At 43.9% G+C, this 27,330-nt stretch overlaps 2 protein-coding genes and 1 long non-coding RNA gene across 3 annotated transcripts in view; all 3 read left to right on the top strand.

Moving 5' to 3' along the window:
• The window catches only part of LOC129162879 (uncharacterized), a 60,485-nt gene that overhangs the window by 10,077 nt on the left and 23,078 nt on the right, over window positions 1–27,330 (top strand). The window lies entirely within an intron of this gene.
• On the top strand, window positions 893–5,559 carry LOC129152279 (putative nuclease HARBI1). Its single transcript, XM_070551037.1, has 3 exons — window positions 893–3,964; window positions 4,346–5,179; window positions 5,266–5,559. The coding sequence occupies exons 1-3, from the start codon at window positions 3,857–3,859 to the stop codon at window positions 5,467–5,469; spliced, it is 1,146 nt and encodes a 381-aa protein (XP_070407138.1). The 5' UTR covers window positions 893–3,856; the 3' UTR covers window positions 5,470–5,559.
• On the top strand, window positions 11,922–19,310 carry LOC139069865 (uncharacterized). The gene is made up of 2 exons (XM_070551049.1): window positions 11,922–13,145; window positions 19,204–19,310. Exons 1-2 carry the CDS (start codon window positions 12,081–12,083, stop codon window positions 19,240–19,242), a joined length of 1,104 nt encoding a protein of 367 aa, XP_070407150.1. The 5' UTR covers window positions 11,922–12,080; the 3' UTR covers window positions 19,243–19,310.

Genomic DNA, 27,330 nt, shown 5'->3' with positions numbered 1-27,330 from the left:
CGTGGGTTTAGAGGTGACGAGTGTGTGGAGGAGAATGAGAGACACATTGTCCGTGTGAAAACGTCTCTGAAATACAAAAAAAATAACCACACAATTTAAACACAATAGTAAATGCACAATCTAGGGCCAGATACATAACAGGATACCCCAGAAAAGCCCTCTATGCCCTCTGTTGTCCTGGAGGGGAATTGCTCTGCAACACTCCCCAGCAGATGAAGTCAGAGATCAAATCATCTCTGTCCATGTCTGTGCGTGTCTCTCCCTTGTAGAGCTGATGGAGAAGTATAAATTAGGCTTAAGGGAGAGCCCAGACACTCTGTGGAGAAAAATAATTTCAGCCGCTTGCATCCGTGATCTCACCCAAAACTGCGATTACTACCCAAAACTCACGACCATAGGTGAGGGTAGGAACGTAGATCAACTGGTTAATTGAGAGCTTTGCCTTCTGGCTCAGCTCTCTCTTCACCACGACAGACCGGTACAACGCCCGCATCACTACAGACGCAGCACCAATCCACCTAGCGATCTCACGCTCCATATTTCCCTCACTCTTGAACAAGACCCCAAGATACATAAACTCCTCTGCCTGGGGCAGGACCTCATCCCTAACCCGGAAAAGGCATTCTACCCTTTTCCGACTCAAGACTATGGTCTCGTATTTAGAGACGTTGATTCTCATCCCAGCTGTGAACCGCTCCACCGACTATTCTGATGAAGCCAGCAGGACCACATCATCTGCAAAAAGCAGAGTCAGAGTCAAAATGTTGATAAAAAAGTTAAAATAAAAAAGTTAAAATACTTAAACAAAACTGAATTAATAAAAAAAAAAACCATTTTGACTTTTCAAAACCTTTTCTCTCTAGAAATAAAATGAAACTTTTGTCATCATTTTAGTTTGTTCTCATAATTTTTTTGTTCTGGAAACAATACTTTGTGTTTTCCCCTTCATGCTCTCCTCTTTTCCCCTCAACATTTTGACAAAACTTTTAACTTAGACCATTTTTTTCAACATTTTAACTTCTACTACATTTCAATTTAAGTCTTAAAATGTCTAAATGCAACACATTCTCACTCCCAGTGCGTCAAGAACAAACGCTTGGTCAGCCACCCTACACGTCAGATCCCTGACGCCAAAAGTGCCCTTTTTTGTTACTTATGTGCGAAAAGGGGTTTTTCCCTTATTTGACTGCAGATCCCAATGCAGTGTTACACTGACACGATGGGATGTCCGCAGCCAGGGCACTAAACAAGCTCATTGTACCTCCACCTTAACCTTATCCTCTTATTTAACACTATCCTCTTATTTAACCTTCCCCTCACCCCTATCCTAACCTTAACCATCTTGCTAGCGAACCCGTTAGTGATGTGTCGATCGCTCTAAAAGCCGGCTCCATGAAGTGAACGGTGGGAGCCGCCTCGTCATTGGTTGAATTTTGACCGAGCCAACGCGAGGGGGAGGTTTCAACTACCAAGGTGGACGTTAAAAGTAGAGGGTATTTGTAACCTCCCCCTCACCAGATGGTATGCTCTAATGTTCCCCTTGGGCGGCAAATACGAAAGTTTTGAAAGTTTTAAAGTTTCTGTTCTTTGAATGAAAATTAGGTTGCAGCAAAACAATTAGAAAGACAATTCAAGACATTCTGAGGTGAAACTTGAAATTTTTGAATAAATTAATCCAGTTTAGACCGAGAGCCATTTTAAAGGCTCAGGAACCCTTTTGCTGGTGTTTTGGGTTTATTATCTGATTATGTGACACTCTGAGTATAGAATATTGAACATTCTAGATGATACTTTGAATGAGGGGTTTTATAAGCCGTAAGCCATAATCATCACAATTATAACAAATAAAGGCTCAAAATATCTGGCTTTGCTTGGAATGAGTTTATCTTATGTATTAGTTTCACTTTTTGCACCATAATCAAATTTTTGGAGTTTCACCTGTAGTTTTAACTCCACACACACATGGCTACATCTCCAGGTGTGCATTCATACATACATACATGCACCATCTTTCTGGAAGCGTATTACTTTTCCTCACAGCCCTCCTCCTGCAGCCAACCTCTAGCACTAAATCAAGAATGAAGGTGGGGAGTGCCTCCTTCACTCTCTTGAGCATTAATGATGCTGACAGTTGTGTCTGACGGACAGGGAGGAAAAGGAGGTGGAGAAATGCTTCTGTTCACGTAGAGCACAGATGGAAAGAGTGGAGGCAGAAACACCAAATCGCCCATTCAGATGTCAGTCCCCTGGGTGGGTGTTTACTTTATTTTAGAGCCGTTTTAGGTTCATTTCATCTTCACTTTTTAACCATATTTATTGCAATTTAATTAAATATCAGTAGTTATTTTGAATATTATAACTTCAGGTTTATTATTGAACTAACCGAGAAGCAGAAGATGCATTTCTGCTTCTGAAAGTAAGGTTCCAGGTAACATTTAAAAAATGCATTGTGCCTTGGATGAACATGCAGCACTTTAAGAACCTTATGAACTAAAATGTGTTTTCTGGTACAATTTAGTTACAATACAATAGACAACATTGTTGCATGCACAGATCTATATGTCCCCTGAAAGCACCATCATAGTGACCCACCCACATTTGCCAGAAAACCTCTGTGCAAGCACAAAACCGTCCCATCCGAGAAACATTCATTTTTAGGTTGTGACGGGTGACACATCCACCTACTGTCCTAGCATAAAATACATTGTGACTATTACATATTTTATCACAAGACTCAAAAATAGTCACAGAGATGCATTTCAGTCTGTCACTTTTTACTTTGGTGTTTTTAAGGACATTTTCTGTTTAAGGTGCAGAAATCTTTAAAGAAAACCAACCAAACCATCCCCCCACCCTCCAAAACACCACAACTACTCCACTACATGTGTGTTATTGAATTGTGGGATCAAATTTAGCAGCAGATGGGCAGGATATTGTATTAAACTCTAGTGCCACCCACACAGTGGTGAAATCTCTAGAAGGCACACGGTAAGAGATGTATATCCTCTGCGAGGATATCTTTCTCCATGTTCTGGGTGACATTCTCAACATTGTGTGGGGCAAGTAATTTCCTCTGTTTTCCCTCATGTTTAAAGGTGACATGCACGGCTCTGTCCCTCAAAAAATCACTGCTAGAAAAAGCTGATATTTCCCTTCTTTGCTGTTATTTCTTCATGCAGAGGTTGTCTGTCATATTTGATGATTGGTACTCCTGATCTGACACAAGTCTTGCAGTTACTGTGCCGTTAATATGGTTTAACTTCTCTCAGTTACTGGGTGGTCAGTAACATTTCGCGTCGGAAGATATATTAGTCTCAGCTTTTTTTCCTATTGTAAATTGCAAAATAGCTGGCATTTCTCTAAAAGCCGCAGAGCACTTATGATAACATCGACACTGCAAAAACTGATTTCTAGCAAAGTAAAAAAAATCATTTAAAACTCAGTTTAAGACATTTTATCTCATTTTTAGTCTAAAAAGAATTTTTTTTTGCTTGACAAATATTTGTTGAAATGTTGAAAATTGAAAAAGTTGTAGAAAAATATTGGCGTAACATATAACATTATAAATCGGATCTAAGATACATGGAAGCAGGTCTGAGGGTGTTTCTCAATTTCAAGGGGCCTGGCCTCGCGAGACATTGGCTGTGTCCGAATCCAGAGGAAGGATGCTTGTGAGTAGGGGTCCTCGCCGGTCTAGCAAGGCCGGGTCCTTGCTAGACCGCTAAAACCGGAAGTCAGCGGCTCTGAATTCGGACAGTACTAGCCTCGTTTTTATTCCCGCCCCCAGGTCCAGTTGCTTAGCTACCGTGACGGCGGCAAACAGGTTAACAAGCTAACAAGCTAGTCAGAGGTGAAAATGGATCCACAGCAGTATTCCCTTTTATTTTTGGTTTTTGAGGAGCTGCGACTGCTTAGTAAACGTCACCGGCCTTTGTATTTAAGGCTGAGAAGCAGCCATATCCAGGTAAAATTATTTTTTGTTTAGTGAACCAGCTTTCAGGCATTACATGCTAACTTTAGTGCTAGTTTCATTTATATTTTAAGCAACAGAAAGACATGTGGCTGAATATACACATTAGTATAGAGTAGACTAACATGCATATAGTTAATTTAACCTATATTCATCTAAAATAATTAATGGAATGACATTTTAGAAGTTTGTATTTGATCATAATGCTTGGTTCTGTGCATAAAGTTCATAGTAAAAGTAGCATTACAATGTGTTTAATGTGCATTGTCCTTTTCAACTTATGCCTAATAATGCCTAGCTCTCTTCTAAAAATCTCAAGCATTTATGCAGGTTTTTTTTAAATATTTTTATTGTTCTTTACTTTTCTTTTAACAGAACAGACCCCTGTACTGCAGGGTTAACATGAGTGTGCCAGTCCTGGACCGGTTTTTTAACCAGGAAGATCCCAGGCCAGATTTTCGTCTGAGCAGGGAGTCTTTTGTGGTGTTGCTAAATCTCCTGAACCAAGATCGGCGACATGGTTGGGGTGCCACAATCGAGACCCTGGTGTTTCTGTTCTGGTTGGCAAGTGGAACATCCTACAGGGTGGTCTCAAGAGTATTTGGGATGCCTCGCTCAACTGTCCACGACATCGTCCATCGAGTCACGGAGGATGTGGTCGCAATCCTCCACCAGGTCATTCACCTCCCCAAAACCCCAGAGGAGATGGAGGTTGTGTCCCGTGGGTTTGCTGGGCTGGCTCGACACAGAGCTTTCATGAAAGCAGCAGGTGCGATCGACAGCTGTCACATTCGGATCAAGGCTCCGAGCGGTCCTGATGGTCAGTGCTACAGAAACAGGAAACTGTTCCCATCTATCATCCTGCAGGCAGTTTGTGACCATCAGGGCCGCTTTATCGACACCTATGTGGGCTGGCCTGGGTCGGTCCACGACTCCAGGGTCCTCCGGCACAGCCCACTGTACAGGCAGTCAGCCTATCCTCCTCCAGGGCACTTCATCCTCGCGGATGGAGGGTACCCATGCCTCCAACATCCACTCCCCCTCATCACCCCCTACAAACAGGTGGTTCAAGGTGTGGGAGCCCAGCGCTTCAACAGCCATCATTCCAGGGCACGCTGCATCATCGAGCGTGCTTTTGGAATGATGAAGACCAGGTTCTGGACCATCTTCCTGAAAGCGCTGGAGGTCCACCACACCTTTGTACCTCATGTAAGTTAACACAAAGTGGAAATAAACTTTGGGTGTAATCTTTGTTTGGGAATGAAATATAAATTAAATTTTTATCTCTATTACAGGTCATCACAGCATGCACCATCCTGCACAACATCTGCCTCAGTGCTGGTGACATTGTGGTGCAGGACGATGAACTGGAGGATGATCCTCCAGAAGATGAGGGGGAGGCTGGTTTGGAGGCAGTCAGTGGTGCCCTCTGGCAGGACCAACTTTCTGCTGAGGTGTCTGCTCTGGAGGAAGTACCACCAGATCACAATTACTGTTAACAGGCAAGTAATTTACGTAGGAATCTCTAGTTTAAAAATCATTTAGTCCTGTTATCTGCTAGAGTTACAAGTATTATACTCATGATCTCCTTTTTTGCATACATCTGAATGTTAGTGATGTGACAGCCGTCGATTGAGCCAGCCCAGCAAACCCTTTTGATGGACGATGCAGTGGACAGTGAGATGAGGCATCCAGAAGCACCCTCTGCAGACCACTTTGTCTGATGTTCCACTTGCCAACCAGAAACGTTCAGCCACGGATCTCGGTTCCTGCACTCCATCCACCTCGATCCATGTTTAGTAGATTTAGCAACACCACCAAAGACTCCCTGCTTTCCAAGTTTACTGTATATATTTGACTTTTATCTTTACTTTTATTCCTTACAGTGTTCCCTTACAATTTATTTACTATGTTGTTACTTGTTAAAAACTGAATAATAAAACTGTTAATGATCAAAAAAGAGTTATCAATTAATAGAAATTTTATTACATTTAAACAATTAACAAAAACATTCAAACACATATATAGAACCTGAACCAGAAGAAACTAAAAGAAAAAAAAACATTTCTCTGCCATCCTTTCCATCAATGCTAAAAATCTGTCCATCCTTCTTTCTCTCCTCTCCTCCGCTTCCCTCTGTTGTCTCATGTCCTCCCTGATCAGGTCAAGGAGCTCATCAGCCCTTCTCCTTTTTCTCCCTGATGAGTAGTCCAGCTTCCTTTCACCACTCTCCCTGTCCTCTGTCTCACCCACTGCTGCACTTGGCCCTAGAGTGTCCTCGGGAAAGGAAGCAATAAGGACAGGAGGCATAGTGGAAGGCCTCTATCCCAACACCTCGTCCATGGGGACAAACCAGGGCCAGGTTTCAGCAGTGGGCTTTCCGCTGACTCCCTCTCCTGACCCTGGATACTTGCAGTCCTACAGACAAAGGGAATTAGAATTACAAGGCTTTATTGTCATTTAACAACAGAGAACACTGTGGGCATAATGAAATTACAGATGCTCCTTAAAGGTACTGGTTCTGGATGAGAATAGAGAGGAATAGAAGAACAAAGTCAGATTATAAATCATAGTTGATAAATAAAAATATTGTTTATTGCATGTTTTATCAACATGGGAGATGAAAATTGTGTTCTGTGTTTTTTTCCGCCTAAAATGAAATTAAAAACATTAAATCAGTAATGTGGTTTCTTAAAAATTAACTTAAATAAACATTAAACTTAGTTTTCGTTATTTTTGGCATTCGTTACATGATTACATAAGATGCAAGCTCTTTTATGGTGAGTTTTTTCCTATTAGACTTTCAAGCAAGTGTACGGTGGGGTGTTAACCTTAAAACAAATGATGAGAAGCTTCATTCGCTAAATAAACACACACACACGGGAATTATGACGGGACCACCATACAAGCTCGTTCTCGCTGATTTCTGCTTAAAATGTACTTATACAAACGAAAAATGTCTATAAACAGAACCGCTTTCAGCTTAGTTTTCTACCGCTATTTTCTTTTAAAAAGACTGCTGGGATCAAGCTAGTTTACGGTGGGTTTTTTCCTATTAAAAATTCAAGCTGGTTTTCGGTGGGGCATGTTTTAGCCTTAAATTACATGAAAAAAAAACAATTTGCGGTATTAGATCTTATATAAAAAACAAACCAAAAGTGCCCAAACACGTATTTTATTTTTTTGACCGCTATTTTTTTAAACTAACTTACATTTTAAGCTGTACTGCTGTCCCGCTCCGTCCGCCGTTGTTGCGAGTGTCGAGTCCAGCGGCCGGCGCGCAAAGCATGCTGGGATACCCTTGCTCCTGTGAGGATCCATCAGACCCATCCTCGAAATGTGGGTGGAGCGAGGACGCGTTTGAGGACGCGAGAATGAGTATTCTTGGAATTCGGACAGTGCTCGTCGCTGCGCTTTGACGTCATCGACCTCAAAATGCGCTCTTACAAGCATCCTTCCTCTGGATTCGGACACAGCCATTGCCTCGCAAGGCCAGGCACCTTGGCACCTTGCTTATGAGGACACTGTCCTTCCTTGGTCAAAAAAAAAAAAAAAAAAACGGCTAAATGGAACAGACTTCCATCACGTGACCTGTGACAGTCACGTAACCTCACATGATGCAGGAGGTAACGTTATTTTTATATGTATAAAATTTAATATTAATTCCTAATGAGCCTTTTACTTTTTAAATTGAGTATATGTTTGTTAAATTAAATATGTAAGTGAGTTACTACCCGCTTGCCACCGTAGCTGCTACTACCAAGCAACTAACCAACCTTAGATAACTTCTTTGGATATAAAAAAAATTATCAGCCTGATATCAGATATCAGCCCAATAGCTACAATTAGTTGACTTACATTTAAATTTCAAATTTGCCCCAAAGTAGCTGCTGGATTCTGATCCACCATCCTTTTGAAAATACAGCGGTGTATTCTGGGAGATTTTTGACCAAGGCAAGGCTACAAGACATCTCCCATGAATCCTTGCTCAGCTAGCTAAACGGCTAACAAACAGAGAACACACGCCTTGGTAGCACATGAACAACACGCCTTGGCGGTTCCTGATGACGTATCTTCTAGGCAACTGGGGCGGGACCAAGACATCAAGGCGAGGTTCCTTGGCATTGAGAAACACCCTAAGTTTCTGGGCGACGCCATTTTAGACACCATGCTCCCCTCCATGGGAGCCCATGAGTACAAAACACATTTACTGATTTGTAACAAATGGTTAACAATTTTTTTCCATTCATAAACGTTGTTGTTTTACTCATTTACCTCTTCATTCGTTGCCAGAAAAGGAGTCTGATGTGCTTGTCATTTGCTGGAGGTTGAACGATATGACAAATTACCCGATCAAAAATTTCGCTCCCTGGGATTTTTGACCCTAATGGCAATTGGTTGGTAAGATCTTACTCAAACACAAACATATTGCTTGCTTGCAATGATTAAGGTATGTTCTGCCCCCGTCGGAAGTAGACAACGTCTTTTTAAAGGAAGACTAGGTGTCATGTAGAGGAGTTAGGATGACGGCGGACCATGTGTGGTGGAGCAGATCAGGAGGCAGGAATGCAGGCATGGATGAAATAAAAGTAGATTTAATGGCAGAGCGGGAACGACAGAACAAAACAACGCTGACAACGCTGACAACGCTGATCCGACAAAGACTCAAACAAGACGGGAGGTATAAATACTCAGGGAAACAATCAGGAACACATGGGCGGATTAACACGGGGCAAGTGAGAACAATATAGACTAATCAGGCAGGGAAGAGACACAGTCAGGGAGGCAGGGGCAGATTGTGACAGTAACCCCCCTTAAGGGGCGGTTACCAGACGCCCACAAAGCCACATAACCCTGGAGACGGGAACACTTTAACTCAGACTCTGGGAACTGGAACACTCGGACTCGGGAACTGGAACACTCAGACTCGGAACAGGAACACTCGGACTCGGAACAGGAACACTCGGACTCGGAACAGGAACTGGAACACTCGGACTTGGAACAGGAACTGGAACACTTGGAAACTGGAACAGGAGACTGCAGCAGCAGGCGTGGGACCCTGAAGAGACTGCAGCAGCAGGCGTGGGACCCTGAAGAGACTGCAGTGGCGGGACTCTGAAGAGGCTGTAGCATGGAGGACCTGCAGGCATAGGCCCCGCAGGCGTGGACCAGGAAGTTGCTGAACTGCAGGAGCGACGCGAGGAAACCCAGCTCGGCGGCAGGTACTCGACAAATGGTCTGAGCAGGTGCACATCACGATACGCTGGGTCACAGGCAGAGGCTTGGGTGCAGGGAAGCAGAAGAAGGAGTGGGGAGACCAACCCTACCACCCCGGAAAATGATGGTGTGCGTAGGGGGTTTTACTCCACCAAAACCCCAGGATCCACGGCTTCCGTTGGGAAAAAACAGGACGGGGGCCGAAAGCAGGAGAGGAGAATGAGTTCGACCACCCCGGAAACAGGTAGTATGCGCAGAAACCCCTCGAGTCGGAATCTCCCTCTGCTAAATGGAGAAAAAGCAAAAAAAAAAAAAAAAGTTATCCTCCAGGCAGATGTTTAGAGCTCACCACAGGTCCAGGTTGGTCGGATCATTCTGTCATGTAGAGGAGTGTGGATGACGGCGGACCATGTGTGGTGGGTCAGATGAGGACGCAGAAATGCAGGCACGGATGAAATAAAAGTAGATTTAATGGCAGAGCGGAAACGACAGAACAAAACAACGCTGACAACAAACAATGATCCGACAAAGACTCAAACAAGACGAGAGGTATAAATACTCAGGGAAACAATCAGGAACACATGGGCGGATTAACACGGGGCAGGTGAGAACAATAAAGACTAATCAGGCAGGGGAGAGACACAGTCAGGGAGGCAGGGGCAGATTGTGACATTAGGCAATTTTGGCTTGTTTTTAGCCAAAAATAATAAAGTTTATCTTTCACCAAATACAATATTTACTAAGACATCACAATATAACTATAGACACATTACTTGTGTGTGTGTGTGTGTGTGTGTGTGTGTGTGTGTGTGTGTGTGTGTGTCTTTGTCTGCCTGCTCTGTCTTCTCGATCCCCAGTGAGTCGTGGAGGATGCCTGCTTATACTGAGCCAGGATTCTCTGGAGGTTTCTTCCTGTTAAAAGGGAGTTTTCCTCTCCACTGTCGCTGCATGCTTGCTTAGTATGAGGATTGCTGTATAGTCACTGACACTAGTCAGTGACTTGATGCAATTTGCTGGGTTCCTTATATAGGAAACATTATTTCTGATTGGCTTAATGAACTGTGAATTGGAATGTTTATTATGTGAAGTGCCTTGAGACGACTCTTGTCGTGATTTGGCGCTATATAAATAAACTTGAATTGAATTGAGTTGAATTTAGCAAAACAAATCTCCTTGCTGTACGATCATCTTTTAAATAGGGATGTCGATCCGATCACATGCTCGGAAATCGGCCCCGATCACGTGGTTTCAGACTCGATCGGGACTCGGGCTTTACTTCCCGATCTGAGCCCCGATCCGGACTCGGATACTGGGTTCAAATTCCAGGAGAGCAACTTGGTTCTCCTTAAAGGTTCTCAGGCTCCCCTGATGCCCTTAACTTACACACCCAGAAGGAGCACAAAAAAGATCAAGTTTCTACCTATATCACATTATTTATATGGACTCAGCTTAGCGGGGATTCTTTTGAGCAGAGATGCAGAGAGCGGCAGGCAGACCACTGAAGTTTCTAAGTGGCATCACCAAAAAATATATAATAAACACACAGTCATTTGTGTCTGTTAATTTTCTCTGTCTGGTAAGTTCTGTCTGTATTTCAGCATGACGTGTGTGTAGCATGGAAGAAAAGAAATATATAATGCATTCCACCAAAATCCCTCAATTTATTCTATTTATTTGGTAATCTAGGGTTTTCTTTTGTTTCTTTACTCTAAATAATTTTATTTGTTCACCTGTTCCTCGTTCTCTTCGTGAGATCTTTATTTTAAGAGCATATTTTGTGATATTTTCAGGGAATTTAGTTTGATGCTTTTATTTTTGTTGTCGCATTCTGTGACGTCACTTCCTTTCTTCCCTTCGCTCAGAGCTGTAATGGAGGAAGGTACGTTTTTCATGGAGCTCCGGCTGTTTGCTGTCAGAATGTCGTTATAAAGTTCGGAGTGTTGCATGTTCTCTTAGTTAAAACATTGGTAAGATGTTTGACTGTGTTATTGTGTAGTATGACGGAGGATGGAATAGATTTGCCAAAGTTAAGGTCTTATTGTTGCAGCGAATGTGAGAGTGAGCCGACTCGGGTTTTCCCGCGCTGTGCGCCTGGTTAACATGTAGCGTTTTTCTCATGGACAGATGAGCCGAGATTGGTTGGATGTTTGTCACTACTGCTGAACTGTTCTATTCCATTCTGTGCAGGTATGCTATTGTTTTCTGTTACTTTTGGGAGAATTTGTACATTTTATTTTCACTTCATGTGAATTGTTAGATATTTTAAATATCATTCATAGGTTAGCTGGTGGTATCCGTGAATGTCCTAGTTCTTTTGTTGTGGCAAGATGTAAAAAATTACGGATCAAAAGAAACATATATTTTTCGTTTTTCATTTTGTTTAAATAAAAATAAAAAAAGCCCTTCGCTCAGAGCTGTAATGGAGGAAGATGAGCCGAGATTGGTTGGATGTTTGTCACTACTGCTGAACTGTTCTATTCCATTCTGTGCAGAGCTGTAATGGAGGAAGAATAAATGTGTCACCAGTTGGATTGAATCCGAACCTTGGAATCATTCGTCTTTTCCACAACGCAGAGATCGTGATTAGGGTGAAGCAGTGTGGCTAAGCCCGGTTACATTGGTGCCGTGACCCGGATTCATCGTAGATCAACGTCAGCTTGGTCGCCGGAACTGCAGTTTATCAACACAAGGTTCTCTTAAAGAAGTTAGCATTAAAGTTATTTTACACGCTGTTGAAAGGACACCAAAAACAAGAAGGTTATATTTCTGTCAGTTTTATTCATTTATTCGTTGTTGGGTTTTTTTTTTTCCGCTTGGTGTGAAACAAGTTTTCTACAGTTACTATTGGTTAAGATTGTTAATTTCTCTGTAATACAGAGTTACGTTTGTCAAGATGGCTTCCAAATTTGGTGAAGAAGATAACGGTTCTGCTATAGGTAATGCCCTGGGTTTAGGCAGAGGAAGGTTTTTGAGAGAGCTTTGCAATACCCCTGTCCGAAATTTAGGCGATGTTGGTTCACCAGCTTTTAGCTCCACACGGATACCTGGTCATCCAGCACATTCGGAAAAAGTCACTGATCAGGTACCCGTCACTTCAGATGTTAGTGATCCAGCTTTAAGCCATCTCATCACACACATTGCCCAGCAAGTGGGGCAAGCTATATCAGTTCAGTTAAAGGGAGATAGTAAGGCAGATGAGGTCAAAGATTCATATGTTCAGAACTCAGGTTCTGATCAGACTGCTATGAATTTTACACATAATCTGGCTGGTATGAAGTTGGTCTTACAGGCTGATGTGAGAGAACCCCCTAGTTTTAGAGGAGATGCATCAGACAGGGTGTCTGTATATGAGTGGGAGGAGCTTATGGATACATACCTGAGAAAGAGAGGCGTACCACAGGCAGAGCAACAACATGAAATCGTATCCAAGCTAATGGGCAAAGCCAGAGACATAGTGAAGGTTACACTACGCAGCAACCCTACATTGAAGCCTCAGGAGAATCCCAAAGTCATCATTGACATACTGAAACAACATTTTGGTGAAGCCACATGTTCCAGCATGCCTCTCGCAGACTTCTACGGCACTGTGCCTATGCCAGGAGAGAATCCAGTTGAATATTGGCTCCGCCTCAACAAGGCCATTGATGTAGCTGAAGAGGGCCTGCGCAGGCAAGGGCGGCATATTGATGAGCCAAGCCGAGAGGTAACAATGATGTTTGTTAAGTATTGTCCAGATCCTTCTCTTGCTGCAGTATTGCGGTTTAAAGCACCAGACAAATGGACTGCTATGGAGATACAGGAACATGTCGACCGTTATCAGATCGAGATGAAAGAGCGAGTGGTCTCCAAGCCAAACCATCCAAACTCAGCAAGACGCTTAACATCACATGTTCAAGCACCTGCAGCTGAGGAGCCTACTCCATCTGGTTCTCCTGTTTCATCCTCTGTTCAGGCTGAGGTGAGTGTTTGTCCCACCCCTCAGTTAGAAGACAACTGCATAAAGACCCTCATTAGTCTGCTTGACCGCACACTTGCTCAGAGCAACCAATCAGTGTCCAGACGACCTTCATATAGTCAGTCCCAAAGAAAGTCCTGTAGGGTTTGCCAGACCGGAGACCATTCAACTTTGGCGCATTGTAGACGGGACCGTTTGTGTTTGTCCTGTTTTAAACCTGGTCATATCAGGAGGAACTGCCCAACTGATGATTTCAGGCAAAATGCCCAACTTATGCCTCCAACCGAAGAGCAGCAGCATTTAAACTGATTAACCCGCATTTGGAGAGGGGATGTGTGGGTAAAGAGTTACAAACCCTCAACTGTGACAGTGAAATTGAACAGTGCTATGTGAATGCCTGTGGGGTAGCTGCAGAGAAAGCTAAAGTGATCATGCAACACACCCATACAGTGCAGCCTTATGATGAACTGTTTTACGCCCCAGTTATTGTGAACCACAAATGTCATTTGCAAGGGATGTTAGACTCTGGCTCCATGGCCTGTACATTTAGTGAAGAAGCAGAGAAAAAACTGGTTGAAGAAAAAGTTTTGTCAGAACCAAAAACCTTGACACAGGAGGTGGTCTTGGTTGGATGCGGTGGGAAGCTCACTAAACCTAAAAACATGTACGAAGTTGAACTCCAGATTTATGGACAAAGTTGCTTGGTTCCAGTGCTCGTCGTTCCAGGTCAAAGAGATGACTTAATCATTGGTACAAACGTGATCAAGTTTCTCATGCATCAGCTAAAAACAAGTGATGATTACTGGCGTCTCATTTCCAGCAGTAATCAGGCAGCATCACCTGGGTGTGAACAGTTTTTGGATCTCATGGCGAGCACAGCCCGTTGGCAGGGTGGACAATTGCCTGGAAAAATCGGCACTGTCACACTCAGACAATCCGTCACACTCTTAGCAAGACAAGAGCACCTTGTTTGGGGCAGGTTACCCAATGATTCCCCCATGTCACCTGGGAGCACGATTATTGTAGAACCTACCTCATCAAAGTCCATGCCTCGAAACATCATGGTTGGTCGCATCATTACACCCTTGTGGGGTGACCGATGGGTCCCGATGAAAGTCACAAACCTGTCCGAAAAACCTGTTACGCTCAGGAAAAATTGCAAATTGGCTGATGTGTCACCTTGCATTGCTGTAGAAGATGTGGAGATTTTCCAAGGATCTTTACAGACCGAAACACCTGTCTCAGAGGAGAGTGTTGGGCTTGACCGGCCGCTGGACTTGGAAAAGAGGCTAAGGGATGTTGGTCTTGCAGACCTCGACATAAGCGCTTGTCATACCAATCATGCAGGGAAAGAAAAACTGGTTCAGCTACTTGAGCGCTACGATGATGTCTTTTCCAAGCATGCGTTGGATTGTGGTGAGGCAAAGGGCTTCGTCCATCGCATACGATTAACCGATGACCGTCCATTTCGTCTTCCTTATCGGAGAGTCCCACCTGCTCACTACCACAAGTTAAGGCAAGTCCTGACAGAAATGGAGGAGCAGGGGATTATTCGGAAGTCTGTGAGCGAATACGCGTCACCGTTGGTGATGGTATGGAAGAAGGATGGAGGCTTGAGGATCTGCACGGATTTTCGGTGGTTGAATGCCAGGACTCTCAAAGATGCCCACCCTCTTCCCCATCAGTCTGACTGCCTGGCCGCCTTGGGAGGAAATGTGTATTTCAGCACAATGGATCTGACGTCCGGCTTTTACAATATTCCCATGGCCGAAGAGGACAAGAAGTATACAGCTTTTACCACACCACTGGGCCTCCACGAATACAACAGAATGCCACAGGGGCTCTGCAATAGCCCAGCTTCTTTCATGCGCATGATGTTGAGCATATTTGGCGACTTGAACTTCAGTAGCCTGTTATGCTATCTAGACGACTTGCTCGTCTTTGCCCCAACTGAAGAGGGGGCTCTGAAGAGACTAGAGGTCGTTTTCCAGCGGCTGAGAGAGCATAACCTAAAGTTGAGTCCGAAGAAGTGCCATTTTATGCGAGCATCTGTAAAGTTTTTGGGTCATATTATCGATGGCAATGGAGTAGCTGTGGACCCATCAAAGGTCGAAGTTATATCTAAAATGTCAAAGTCCGATCTGATGGAAGATGACGGATGTACGCCCTCAGTCCGACGGATCAAATCTTTTCTGGGGATGGTATTTTACTACCAACACTTCCTTCCAAATTGTTCCTCTATCTCTAAACCACTCTTTGCTCTCACTGCCGGACAGAAACGACGAGGGAAGTCGAAGGCAAATGCAGGCACTTACCGGAAGCTCAAACCTGACGACTGGACTCCGGAATGTGATGTTGCTCTGGACAGGTTGAAGGAGAGTTTGATGGATTGTGTGGTCCTTGCTCATCCTGACTTCTCACGTCCCTTGATTTTGTCCATTGATGCATCCTTAGATGGACTTGGTGCTGTGTTGTCACAGATAACAGAGGGCGAAAGCAAAGCAAGACCCATAGCCTTTGCTAGTAAGACCTTGAGTGGCTCTCAGAAGAGGTACCCCGCCCACAGACTTGAATTTCTGGCCCTGAAATGGAGTGTGTGTGAGAAATTTAGCCATTGGCTAAAGGGTAACTCTTTCACAGTATGGACGGATAATAATCCATTGACGTATATCATGACAAAACCAAAACTAGACGCCTGTGAACAGCGCTGGGTCGCCAAACTTGCTCCCTACACGTTTGACCTCAAGCATATCGCAGGAAGCAAAAATGTTGTGGCAGACACTCTCAGCAGAGACCCTTTCTCTAAAACAGTTGGTCACAGGCTCATTACTGAGCCTTATGATAGTCTGCTTGGTGAGTGCGATGGATTTGGTGAAAATGCAATCCAAGATGTTCTCCGCCTTAAAGTTCAGTGTCACCGGGCAAGAGGGCCAGCGCGAAGTAATGCAGCTGAGTCTAGCACATCTCACCTGTCAAGTCACACAGTTGTGAAAGCCCTCATTGATGTGCATGACCAGTGGAGTGAGTCTATGGAGTCTAGGGCAACGCAGTTGATTCAGACCATTCAACAAGTTGGATCAGTAGGACTAGATCCATTACCAGCTTTTTCCCTGGAAGAACTTCGACAGAGTCAAGAACAAGACCCCATCATCTCTAAAATATTCCCTTTTCTGGACCGTAAAAGGAGGCCCTCAAGGAGAGAAAGAGAGATGTTTGATTCAGGGGCTCTTGCCCTTGTAAAACAATGGGAGAAGCTCAGAATTCTTGATGGTGTCCTCTACAGAGTTATAAAGGATCCTTTAAGTAAGCAAAAGAGGCACCAGTTTGTCTTACCCAGGAGTTTGGAGAAAAAGGCCTTGTGTGGAGTGCATGACTTAGCTGGACATCAAGGGCAGGCCAGGACAATCGATCTTGCCAAGCAACGGTTCTTTTGGCCAAAAATGGAGCATCAGATCAGAAACTACGTAAAGTACTGTCAGAGATGTATATTGGCTAAGACCCCAGAGCCTTCAGCAAGAGCTCCGCTTGAAAGTATTAGGACTTCAGCTCCCATGGAGTTGGTGTGCCTGGATTTTTGGAGTGCAGAGGACAACAAACAACACTCTGTGGATGTACTTGTGGTAACAGACCATTTCACCAAGCTGGCTCATGCCTTTCCATGTGCGAACCAAACAGCAAAGCAGGTTGCCAGGAAGCTGTGGGACCATGTCTTCTGTGTTTATGGTTTTCCAGAGCGGATCCACACGGATCAAGGTGCCAATTTCGAGAGCGAGCTTGTCACAGAATTACTCAAACTGTCTGGAGTATCGAAGTCGCACACCACTGCCTATCATCCGATGGGAAACGGAGGGACCGAACGATTTAATCGGACTTTGGGGAATATGCTACGTTCACTGCCACTGAGGGACAAGGCAAGATGGCCCCAACAAATCCAAACTCTGACATTTGCATATAATGCGACAATACATGAGACAACTGGATACGCTCCTTTCCACTTAATGTTTGGTCGTGTTCCAAGACTGCCAGTCGATATCATGTTCCAACAGGTGCTGCATGACCCAGTGGTAACTGACTACAGCAGTTATGCCAAGACATTGATGTGTTATCTGAAAGAGGCTGCAGACATTGCTCAAAAGCATGCCATAAAGGAGCAGGATAAGCAGGCCAAAGACTACAACAGGAAGGTCAAAGGGTTTGAGTTGAATGTGGGAGATAGGGTCCTCCTTGCTAATAAAGGTGAGAGAGGAAAAAAAAAGCTGGCCGACAAGTGGGACTCAAAAATCTACACAGTCATAGACAAATCGCCCAAGATGCACATATACAAGCTGGAGGATGATGAAGGCAACGTCAGAGTAGTGCACCGAAACCTCATTTTGGACATCAGCTTTCTGCCCATTGAGGCTGCAGGGGACGAGTTGAATGAAATTGCATGCAGCTTTGACGAGTCTGAGACTAGATCTTCTACGGGGGATACGATCCATTCGGTGGATGAAGTGGATTCAGGAGACGGTACCTGTGTGTGGGTGCACAGTGACATGCCAGATCTCAGTGTTGATGAATCAGAAGAACAGTCATGTCACGTAGGGACTGAGAGCGGTGGCACAGGGCCTCCTGAGGCTTTTCGTCTGTCAGATTATGATGATCCAGTTGCAGCACCATCAGCTGAGACGGATAACTACTTGACAGATGTGACAGGTACGTTGGTTGCCGCTAGAGATCAGGGTCCATCCAGCAAAGTTCTTGGGCAAGCAGATGCATCGGGTGTAGTCAGGACACGTGTTGGTAGGGTGGTTAAGAGAGTTGACCGCTTAGTAGAGTCTATGGCGCAGAAGTCACTTCACTTGAAACAGTTTACCAGTTCACTCAGCAGAAAGTCACAGTCTTTACTCACAATGTTTTAGTGGGGTTATTTAGAAAATAAATCTTTGGGCTCACTCAGCTTATTTTTGAAGATTTCAATTTTTCTTTATGGTTGTATGGTCGACTTTAACATGAGGCACTAGTAGGTGGGTGGTTTGGTGTATTCGGCATCATACTGCTCCGTGAGAAGTTTAGGTTTGATCACCCTTTAAATTTCTCTGGACCTGTTCACACAGGTAGCTTATACAGCTGAGTATGAAGATGGTATTCTTTAGGTCAATCCCACTCTAAATCTGTCAGGATGTTATGTTTCTGGGTTAGATGTGCAACAGCCAGTATGGCAGGTGAACAGGATTTTGTTGTCATTTTGGGGGGGGTGAATGTAGCATGGAAGAAAAGAAATATATAATGCATTCCACCAAAATCCCTCAATTTATTCTATTTATTTGGTAATCTAGGGTTTTCTTTTGTTTCTTTACTCTAAATAATTTTATTTGTTCACCTGTTCCTCGTTCTCTTCGTGAGATCTTTATTTTAAGAGCATATTTTGTGATATTTTCAGGGAATTTAGTTTGATGCTTTTATTTTTGTTGTCGCATTCTGTGACGTCACTTCCTTTCTTCCCTTCGCTCAGAGCTGTAATGGAGGAAGGTACGTTTTTCATGGAGCTCCGGCTGTTTGCTGTCAGAATGTCGTTATAAAGTTCGGAGTGTTGCATGTTCTCTTAGTTAAAACATTGGTAAGATGTTTGACTGTGTTATTGTGTAGTATGACGGAGGATGGAATAGATTTGCCAAAGTTAAGGTCTTATTGTTGCAGCGAATGTGAGAGTGAGCCGACTCGGGTTTTCCCGCGCTGTGCGCCTGGTTAACATGTAGCGTTTTTCTCATGGACAGATGAGCCGAGATTGGTTGGATGTTTGTCACTACTGCTGAACTGTTCTATTCCATTCTGTGCAGGTATGCTATTGTTTTCTGTTACTTTTGGGAGAATTTGTACATTTTATTTTCACTTCATGTGAATTGTTAGATATTTTAAATATCATTCATAGGTTAGCTGGTGGTATCCGTGAATGTCCTAGTTCTTTTGTTGTGGCAAGATGTAAAAAATTACGGATCAAAAGAAACATATATTTTTCGTTTTTCATTTTGTTTAAATAAAAATAAAAAAAGCCCTTCGCTCAGAGCTGTAATGGAGGAAGATGAGCCGAGATTGGTTGGATGTTTGTCACTACTGCTGAACTGTTCTATTCCATTCTGTGCAGAGCTGTAATGGAGGAAGAATAAATGTGTCACCAGTTGGATTGAATCCGAACCTTGGAATCATTCGTCTTTTCCACAACGCAGAGATCGTGATTAGGGTGAAGCAGTGTGGCTAAGCCCGGTTACATGTGGACGCGCTCGCGCTGCCCCCGCTGCAGGCTCGTCACTGGCGCAGCCGGGCAGCGCAGCGCACACTCCGCTTTTTTTGCGGTCAATAGATCAATTTGATCTGCTAGTTAAAAAGTTACTTGTGAGGTGAAAAAGAAGGAAGCAGGCAGGAGTTTTCTGGAGGACTGGGAGATGCAGGAAGATCAGAGACAGACGGGACAGTAAGATAGGAAAATAAAAACCAAGAAAACAAAACAACGTTCTTAAAAAAATAAAATGAAGGTAGATTTATCCCACTAGACGTCGGTACCTGTATAAAGCAATAATTCATCAGCATGTAGTATTTATATAGTTGATACAATTCAGAGATCATCTTCAAAACTCCGGCCCATGCCCAGGGACGTATCTAAGCATTTTGGGGGCCGAGGCAAAATAGACCCCTGCCAGGTATTTTAAGTTGAAGTGCTATCTGTTTTTATATTAGACTTTTTATATTTGCAATAAAGTCCAAAAGTGAAGAATTTGTTTTTTATTACTTGATTGATCAAGCTACCTCACAGAAGTGATCTGTTGTTAAAAATTAAAATAAAAAGGTAATTAAATAAAAAATTAAGGAACATTCTGGAACTGTTTCTTCCTTTTCTTTCTTATTTTTTAATGTATCGAAAGTATCGGCTCGGGACTTGGTATCGGCAGATTCTCAAAATCAAATGACTCGAACTCAGACTGGAGGGCAAAAAAACCTGATCGGGACATCCCTACTTCTAAACAACTTAATCTAACAGCTGAAACGTCTCCCAACCTTCCTTGAGTATCTACAGAAGTGATTAATCACTAAGAATAGAATAGAATAGAATAGAATAGAATAGAATAGAATAGACTTTTATTGTCATTGCACGGGGGTACAATGAAATTGAGGGCTGGAAATTAAACAAATCAGCTGTGTTCATGATCTAAAACATGCAGGAAACACGCTGAAGCCAGACTGCAGCACCAGGTATGTCACCTCAATATTTTTCTTCCCAAAGGACCGGATCGGCAACTGTGAAGCAGCCAGTGGAATATTCTGGCCAGAAGGGGTGATAGGGTCTGGGTGACATTTCATTAACCCTTTAGATGGTTATTTTAGCACATACTGGCTCAAGAAAATGGTTTAATAATATGAAAACGTTTCAAAGTATGCCTTTAAAAAAGGTCCACATTTTCTTATTTTGAGTAAAAAAAAAAATCTGACAGCAGAGTACCTAAAAGTTGCTTGGCTAGAATTCTTAAAACTAGCTAATAAATATGAAATAAGATTATTTTGCTAGTTTTAAGAACTGTAGCCAAGCAACTTTTGCATTAAAAAACATTTTAAGAATATTTATTTGCAAATTTAAAATATATATATTTTGTTTATAGAATAAAAATAAGATAAAATGTGTAAAACATGTATTTATTTATTTTTTACTTTCTTATAGATCAGGTTTTGGAGAGTACAATATATGATTATTTGAGTCAGAGGTGAATCTGTGTTCCTGCTTTCATGTATGTGAAAGTGTGCAGAGAGGCACAGCTGTTTTGATGCCTGCTCAAAGATTGCATCTCAGTTTCAACAGTGTGGCACCATTGACATTCAGTCGAAATGGGTTTGGGTAGCATGCTGCTTACCCTTGAACGAGACAACAAGGACACAATGATCAGACATAATCACCAGTGTTTCCATTAAAAGCCAGTATCTCATTGAGACCACGACTGTTGGTGACAAATTGCAACCAGCACTTGTGAAGGTTTTTCTAAAATGTCTCAAAACGTTTGTGAGAGTTCCTGCCAGGTTCGGTGTGCTGAACTGGAGTGTAGCGGAGGTAATGTAGCGTGGCTGTGTGACCCAGATGCGGAGAGGCTGGCGTTTGGTCCGAACAGAACACGCAGCTTGCTCTAAGGACGGCAGTACGGCGCACATGAGATAATGAGGCTGTACTGCGGTTCCGTTTGGTAGGGTGCTGTCGTGGTGGAGGTTAGACAGCGTGGAAAGATCACTTTCCTGGATTGGTTTTGGGTTAGATTTGGATCGCTTCGGTTTGGCGTCTGTCATGATGACTGAATGACAGCTCAGCGGTGACAGTTCGTTATATAGCTTCCGCGTGGTGATGTCACCGAGAGCGTCGGTGACGGGAATGCTGGGAATTGGAGTGCCCCGTCAGCCCGGCCCGCAGAGGAGGTCAGGAGGAGGAAGAGTTCATGACAGTTCCCAGTTTTTTCATGTGAGTTGCAAGATTTTATATCGAGTGAATTATGAACAGGAGCAAGGAAAAGGTTCTCACAGAATAGTTTGTCTTTGGAACTTGTATGACTTTAAATGCAGAGAATCAGTATTGCGAGAAAATGATGACCAAATTGGGAAGAAAAGAGGGTAACAATGCAAGCAATAACTTGGACTTAATGTCACAAATTTGCAACAAAACTTTGCATGATAATTTTTTGCAGTCATTTCTCAAGCTTCACATAATTTGACCATATAAAATAAACAAAGTTGCAACGATACAAACTCAGCATCATTCCAAATTAAAACCTACGTAATTTCTTACATCCATAAATAGTTGCAGCCCAGGGATGATGCTTGTTCTTTGCCTTCCTATTCAATGTGTGCTTTCACACACTCGTGTAGCTTGAGCATGTGCTTGAATCATCATTGTGCTTTCCCAGGAGACGGTCTTCAAATGAGCACCACCACCAATTCTGAAGGCCACTAAAGGCAGGTTGGAACAATGAATATTTCATGTTTTCATTTAGTTCCATCCTTCTTCTGGGACCAGTTTCTGAAACAGAAAACAGGTAATTTTGTTTTCAGTTCTGTTGCCTTGTGACAAGACCTGCATTTAGGATTCGGGATCTGATGAAGTCATCGCACCCTTGAGATGTAGTGGGAAATTAAAGTAAGTGTTTGAGTCCGGTCAGCAAAGTTAGGGTTTTGCGTTATTGCAATTTATTGATTTTTCGTTCTCCTCAAAATAACGTCCATTCTACAGAAACATTTCCCTGATGCAAGTGTACCAGAATTCATCCTATTTTTTCATGCTTATTTGGAGTTGTGAGTTTAGAAAAGCTTCTATTTTGGTTGCAAATGAATCAAAACAATACCATTACCAATTTAGAACAAGAGCAGTGTTTGAGTTTTCCACAATCTTATGAAGACTCCAGTTTAGGGAATCTTAAGTACAGACTGTCAGCCTTTCTTCAAGGTGACTGAAAAACCATTTAAAAAATGTTTTTTCTGATTATAATTAATCACGTCTCTGCTCTGATTGGCTAACAGTAACATAACTCAACAGTTAGCTCTGCAACGTTGATGTTTTATTTCCACAAATAACACCAGCCTGGAGGTGTTCTGCTGTGTGGTGGAGTTGCTAATGCTAATTAGCGTCTACTGAGACATGCTCCTCCATTTCCTGGATGTTAAAACAACAACAGCCTTCCTTGTCTCAAGTCAAGATAGATGAGTCCATGAAGCTAATACAGGAGATAGTTGTAGGAGACTATGTTCCGCCTGCATGAAAAACTCCATTATAATCAAAAATAATCATTAAGATATGGTTTTAAATTCTAGGACAGTTTATTTATTTATTTATTTTTTTTTAACCGTGTCCTGTCTGGCTGTGAAGCAAGCAGAATTGATGTCTGAATGCTGGTGACAAGCCTTACAGATTTATTCTCAGGTGGAGCATCAAAGCGTTTGCTTTTAATGTCACGCCTGATACTTAAAACTTTATTGTTATTGTTGTTGAATGCTTTGTAATTCCGACCAGACACGGAGACAGAGGTGAAAGAGAAAGGAAGAGAAAAGGTGGAGAGAGAGGAGGGGGGGGGGGGGGGGGGGGGGGGGGGTTCCACAAAAATAAACAATGAACAAGAGTCTGCTTCTAAACCTGCAGAAAAAGACAAAAAAAAAACAAAACAAAAGGACACAAAAAAAGGGACACAACAACAATACAACAAGATCTATCTATCACTGCGTCAACTTGATGAAAAAAAAACAAAAAAAACAATATATATATATACATATATACACATATACATATATATATGTATATATATATATATATATATATATCATACATTTAATCAACATTGCTTAACTGAAGAATCACGATAATAAATCACAATGCATTAAGTGCCCCCCATAGTCTTAAGACATGTGTTGAACGTGCCCAAGCCCATACTTTTGAGAGCACCATGTGAGCACCTGTGTGTGTACACGCGCTTGTTTATTTAAGGTTTCTCTATAGGAGCGTCCAACAGAGTGTGAGGGACCACAGATCCGCCCCCCAAAGATGCGCAGGAGACGGGGGGAGCTCCAAGTCCCAGAGATCCAGGCGTTGCCCCAAAATGCAGGAACCCCAAGGAGACTGCAACCAGAAAGGCCCCCGCCCCCCTCGAAGAGGCACAGAGGATCGCCCCGGGGGGCCACAACCAGCAGCCGGCAGAGTCCCTGGAGATATCAGCGGCAAGCCCACAGGCCCGCCCGCAGCCTCCCACCCCCTAGCCGGCCGAGCCCGGGACCCAGCGACCCGGGACCCAGGGGTGACCACCCCCGCCGGGGACCCAGCAGAGCCCAGGGACCCAGACCCCACCAGGCAGCCACCGGGATCTATCAGGCAGATGCCAAAATCTTAAACCCCCAGACCCGGTTGCCACGAACACTCAGGCAGACCATGGCACAAGCCCCCACACCAGGTGTGGCAGGGGGAGGGGGGACAAAGATCTATATCATCAAGAGAAGTTCCAGGAGAGGGGAGGACCCAAAGGCCCCACCTGACATACAGTCATACACAAACACAGTCACACACTCCCTCCCTCATGCTCACACATGCACATACAACCCAAGACTTACAAAAATGCACGCCGGACACTCACTCATGCTCCCCATACACACCCTATTAACTCTGGTCCCGGTACTGCTGCACATGGGGTACAACCATCACCGGTAACCAGAGTTTGACCCTTTCTGCTGGGGTGCTGATGAGCAGGCTCCCCCGCCCAACGCTGAGCACAGCAACCCACCACCCCAGACCCCAACCAGATGGCCAGATCTCCCTCCTAGCCTCCAGCCCCAGGAAGCCTAGCAACAACAGAGGTGGCTAAGACCCCTAGTCTCCCTCCACCTGCTCCAATATAGTGTTGTGTGATCATGAGGTGTATTCCATGGCTGTGGTGAGTGGGCAGTGCGGGCATCATCCGGCATATGCCAGCTGATGCCACCGCACCACCCCACTTACACCCTCAGCCATCAGTGTCTAAGTGCGGGTTAAAATTGGAAGTGGGCACCGGCACTCGGGAGGAGGCTGAAATATCCCCCTGCCAAATGCCGTTGAATGTGCTCACTCCCAAGGCCCTAAGTGTGTGTTTGTGTGGAATGTCGTCAGTGGAAGTGTATAAGGTGCAAATAAAATTGGGGGGCAGGTTGCCACAGGAATGTGGAAATGGGGTCGTTACCCGCACTCCCTGACTTGCCCACCCCCCAAGGTCCTATGTGTATGTTTGTGTGATGATGTGAGGGAGCAGGAGGAGAGAAATATGCGGGGATGGGGAGGAATGGCTGGTTGGGCTTAGCCCTCCAGGGAGCCAGCTCCCCTACTGGCTCCAATAGGCACCTCTGTTGTCAAACTGCCACCCAGGGCATGGAGACCCCAGCCCATCCTGCCAGGGCCCAAAGCAGCAGCATTACAGAGCCTCACGGAGTCCGAGGGCACCAACCCAGCCCCATCCCAGCAGAATATCTATGCCCACCCCTGCATTTGCACAACTTCCAGAATATATAAGACATGGGGCATCCAGGTAAGGTTTGGTCCTCCCCGTCCTGGACCTCCCCCTCCCCTGTGATGGAACGGCAGAGGAGCCAAGGTCTACCTGATTCCCCCGAACCCGGGCCAGGCACTGCTGAGTGTTCCTGCCTTCTTCCCGGCAGCATACATGTCAGGACCCGACCCCCAAGGCCCCGCCCAGATCCCCACATGGGGCCGGCCACCCCCAAACCCCGAGCCCCCAGGCCCCCACCCAGACCCGCCCAGGGGTATTGCAGCCGCCAGGCAGTGACCCATGGCCGCCGCCAAGATCCCCAAGGGGCCCTACTCACAACCGCCAGCAGTCCACCCCCCGAGGCAACCCAAGCACCTCCAGAGGGGGGCAACAGCCCCCCAGTCCCAGACACCCCCTGTGAACCCACCTCCAGGGAACATCCGGATACTCCAAACTCAGACCCCACACCCCCCCACCCACACCATCCCGCAGGACAACATCAATGGCCCCCCACCCTCGCTATGTGATGGAACCGATCAAAGGAGCCCAGAGAGATTCATCTGAAGTGGAAGCAGAGGCTATATCAAGTGCAATATGATCTAACAAAAGATTTCTATACTGGTTAATGCAGAGACTTTCTCTATTTTTCCAATTCAAGAGGATAGTTTTCTTAGCGATGCATATGGCAGTCAGAACCACGTGAACCAAAGATGTTGCAATCGGGACATCGTGCAGCTGTCCCAGTAAACAAAGAGAGGGGGAAGTTGGGATATGACATTTCAGACATTTTGACAGATCCTCACATACTCTACCCCAAAATTCCTGGACAGGTGGGCAGGACCACAGTGCATGAATGTAATCGTCAGAAATATTGTTTGTGCAGTGTGTACAGGTGTCAGACGACACAAACCCCATCTTGAACATCCGATGACCTGTATAGTGTACTCTGTGTAGAATTTTGTACTGAATTAATTGTAAATTGGGGTGTCTGATCATTTTAAATGTTTTTAAACAAGTTTGGGACCAGAAGTCCTGGTCAAAGCTAACTGATAGATCCACCTCCCATTTTTCAATAGGAATTGCAATTTTATCGTCTATTTTGGACAGTGTCTTATATACTTTAGACAGTAGTTTGGGGGGTTTGAGATTATAAAAGTCTAATACCCTTGGTGGTGTTTGTAATTCTATTTTATTGAGCTTAAATTTTTGTTTGACTACAGATTTAATTTGGTGAAAAGCTGTTCTTATCCATTCCAAATTGGGAGACTATTTGATTAAATGGGATGAAGTCCAATCCTTCATATATGTGTTCCAGGTATAGGATTCCTTTATTTTTCCAGTCCGGAAGGTTCATCATTTTGTTGTTTTGCAAAATGTCAGGATTGTTCCAGATAGGTGTGCGTCTGCATGGTACTAGTGAAGACTCTGTCATTTTAAGATACTCCCACCATGCTGTCAGAGAGGTGCTGATACTAATACTTTTGAAGCTTTCATGTTTTCTTATGCTTGGGCTAATAAATGGTAAGTCTGAAAGCTCTATCGTATTGCAAAGTGTCTGTTCTATATCTAACCAGGACTCGTCTAATGGGTTATCTTGCAACCATCTTGGTATATATTGCAGCCTGTTGGCTAAGAAATAATAATAAAAGTTGGGTAAATCTAGTCCTCCTCTGTCTTTGGTCTTCTGAAGCGTTTTTAAGCTAATTCGTGGAGGTTTATCCTGCCAAAGGAATTTAGTAATTGAGGAGTCCAGAGATTTAAACCAGTCAGCTGGAGGTTTGTTTGGGATCATCGAGAATAAGTAATTTATTCTGGGTAAGACCATCATTTTAATTGTAGCAACTCTCCCCATGAGTGATATTGGTAAGGATTTCCATCTTGCAAGATCATCTTCCACTTTCCTTAAAAGTGGGATGTAATTCAGTTTAGTTAGATCTGCTAACTTGGGAGATATATTAATTCCCAGGTATGTGATATTCCCTGACTCCAATTGTGTATTAAGCAAATTGACAAATGAGAAATTAATTGGTAGAACTGTGGATTTTAACCAGTTTATAGAGTAATCTGAAACTCTGGAAAAAGAGTTTATCAGTTCTATTGCTTGGGAGAGAGAGGATTGAGAATTCTGGTGAAAGAGTAAAACATCATCTGCATAAAGACCGATCTTATGTTCTATTTTCTTA

The sequence above is a fragment of the Nothobranchius furzeri genome, chromosome 1 (assembly GCF_043380555.1).
Source record: "Nothobranchius furzeri strain GRZ-AD chromosome 1, NfurGRZ-RIMD1, whole genome shotgun sequence".
NCBI lineage: Eukaryota > Metazoa > Chordata > Actinopteri > Cyprinodontiformes > Nothobranchiidae > Nothobranchius > Nothobranchius furzeri.
The sequence above is the reverse complement of the archived record's forward strand: the minus strand, read 5'-3'. Positions and strand labels throughout refer to the sequence as shown.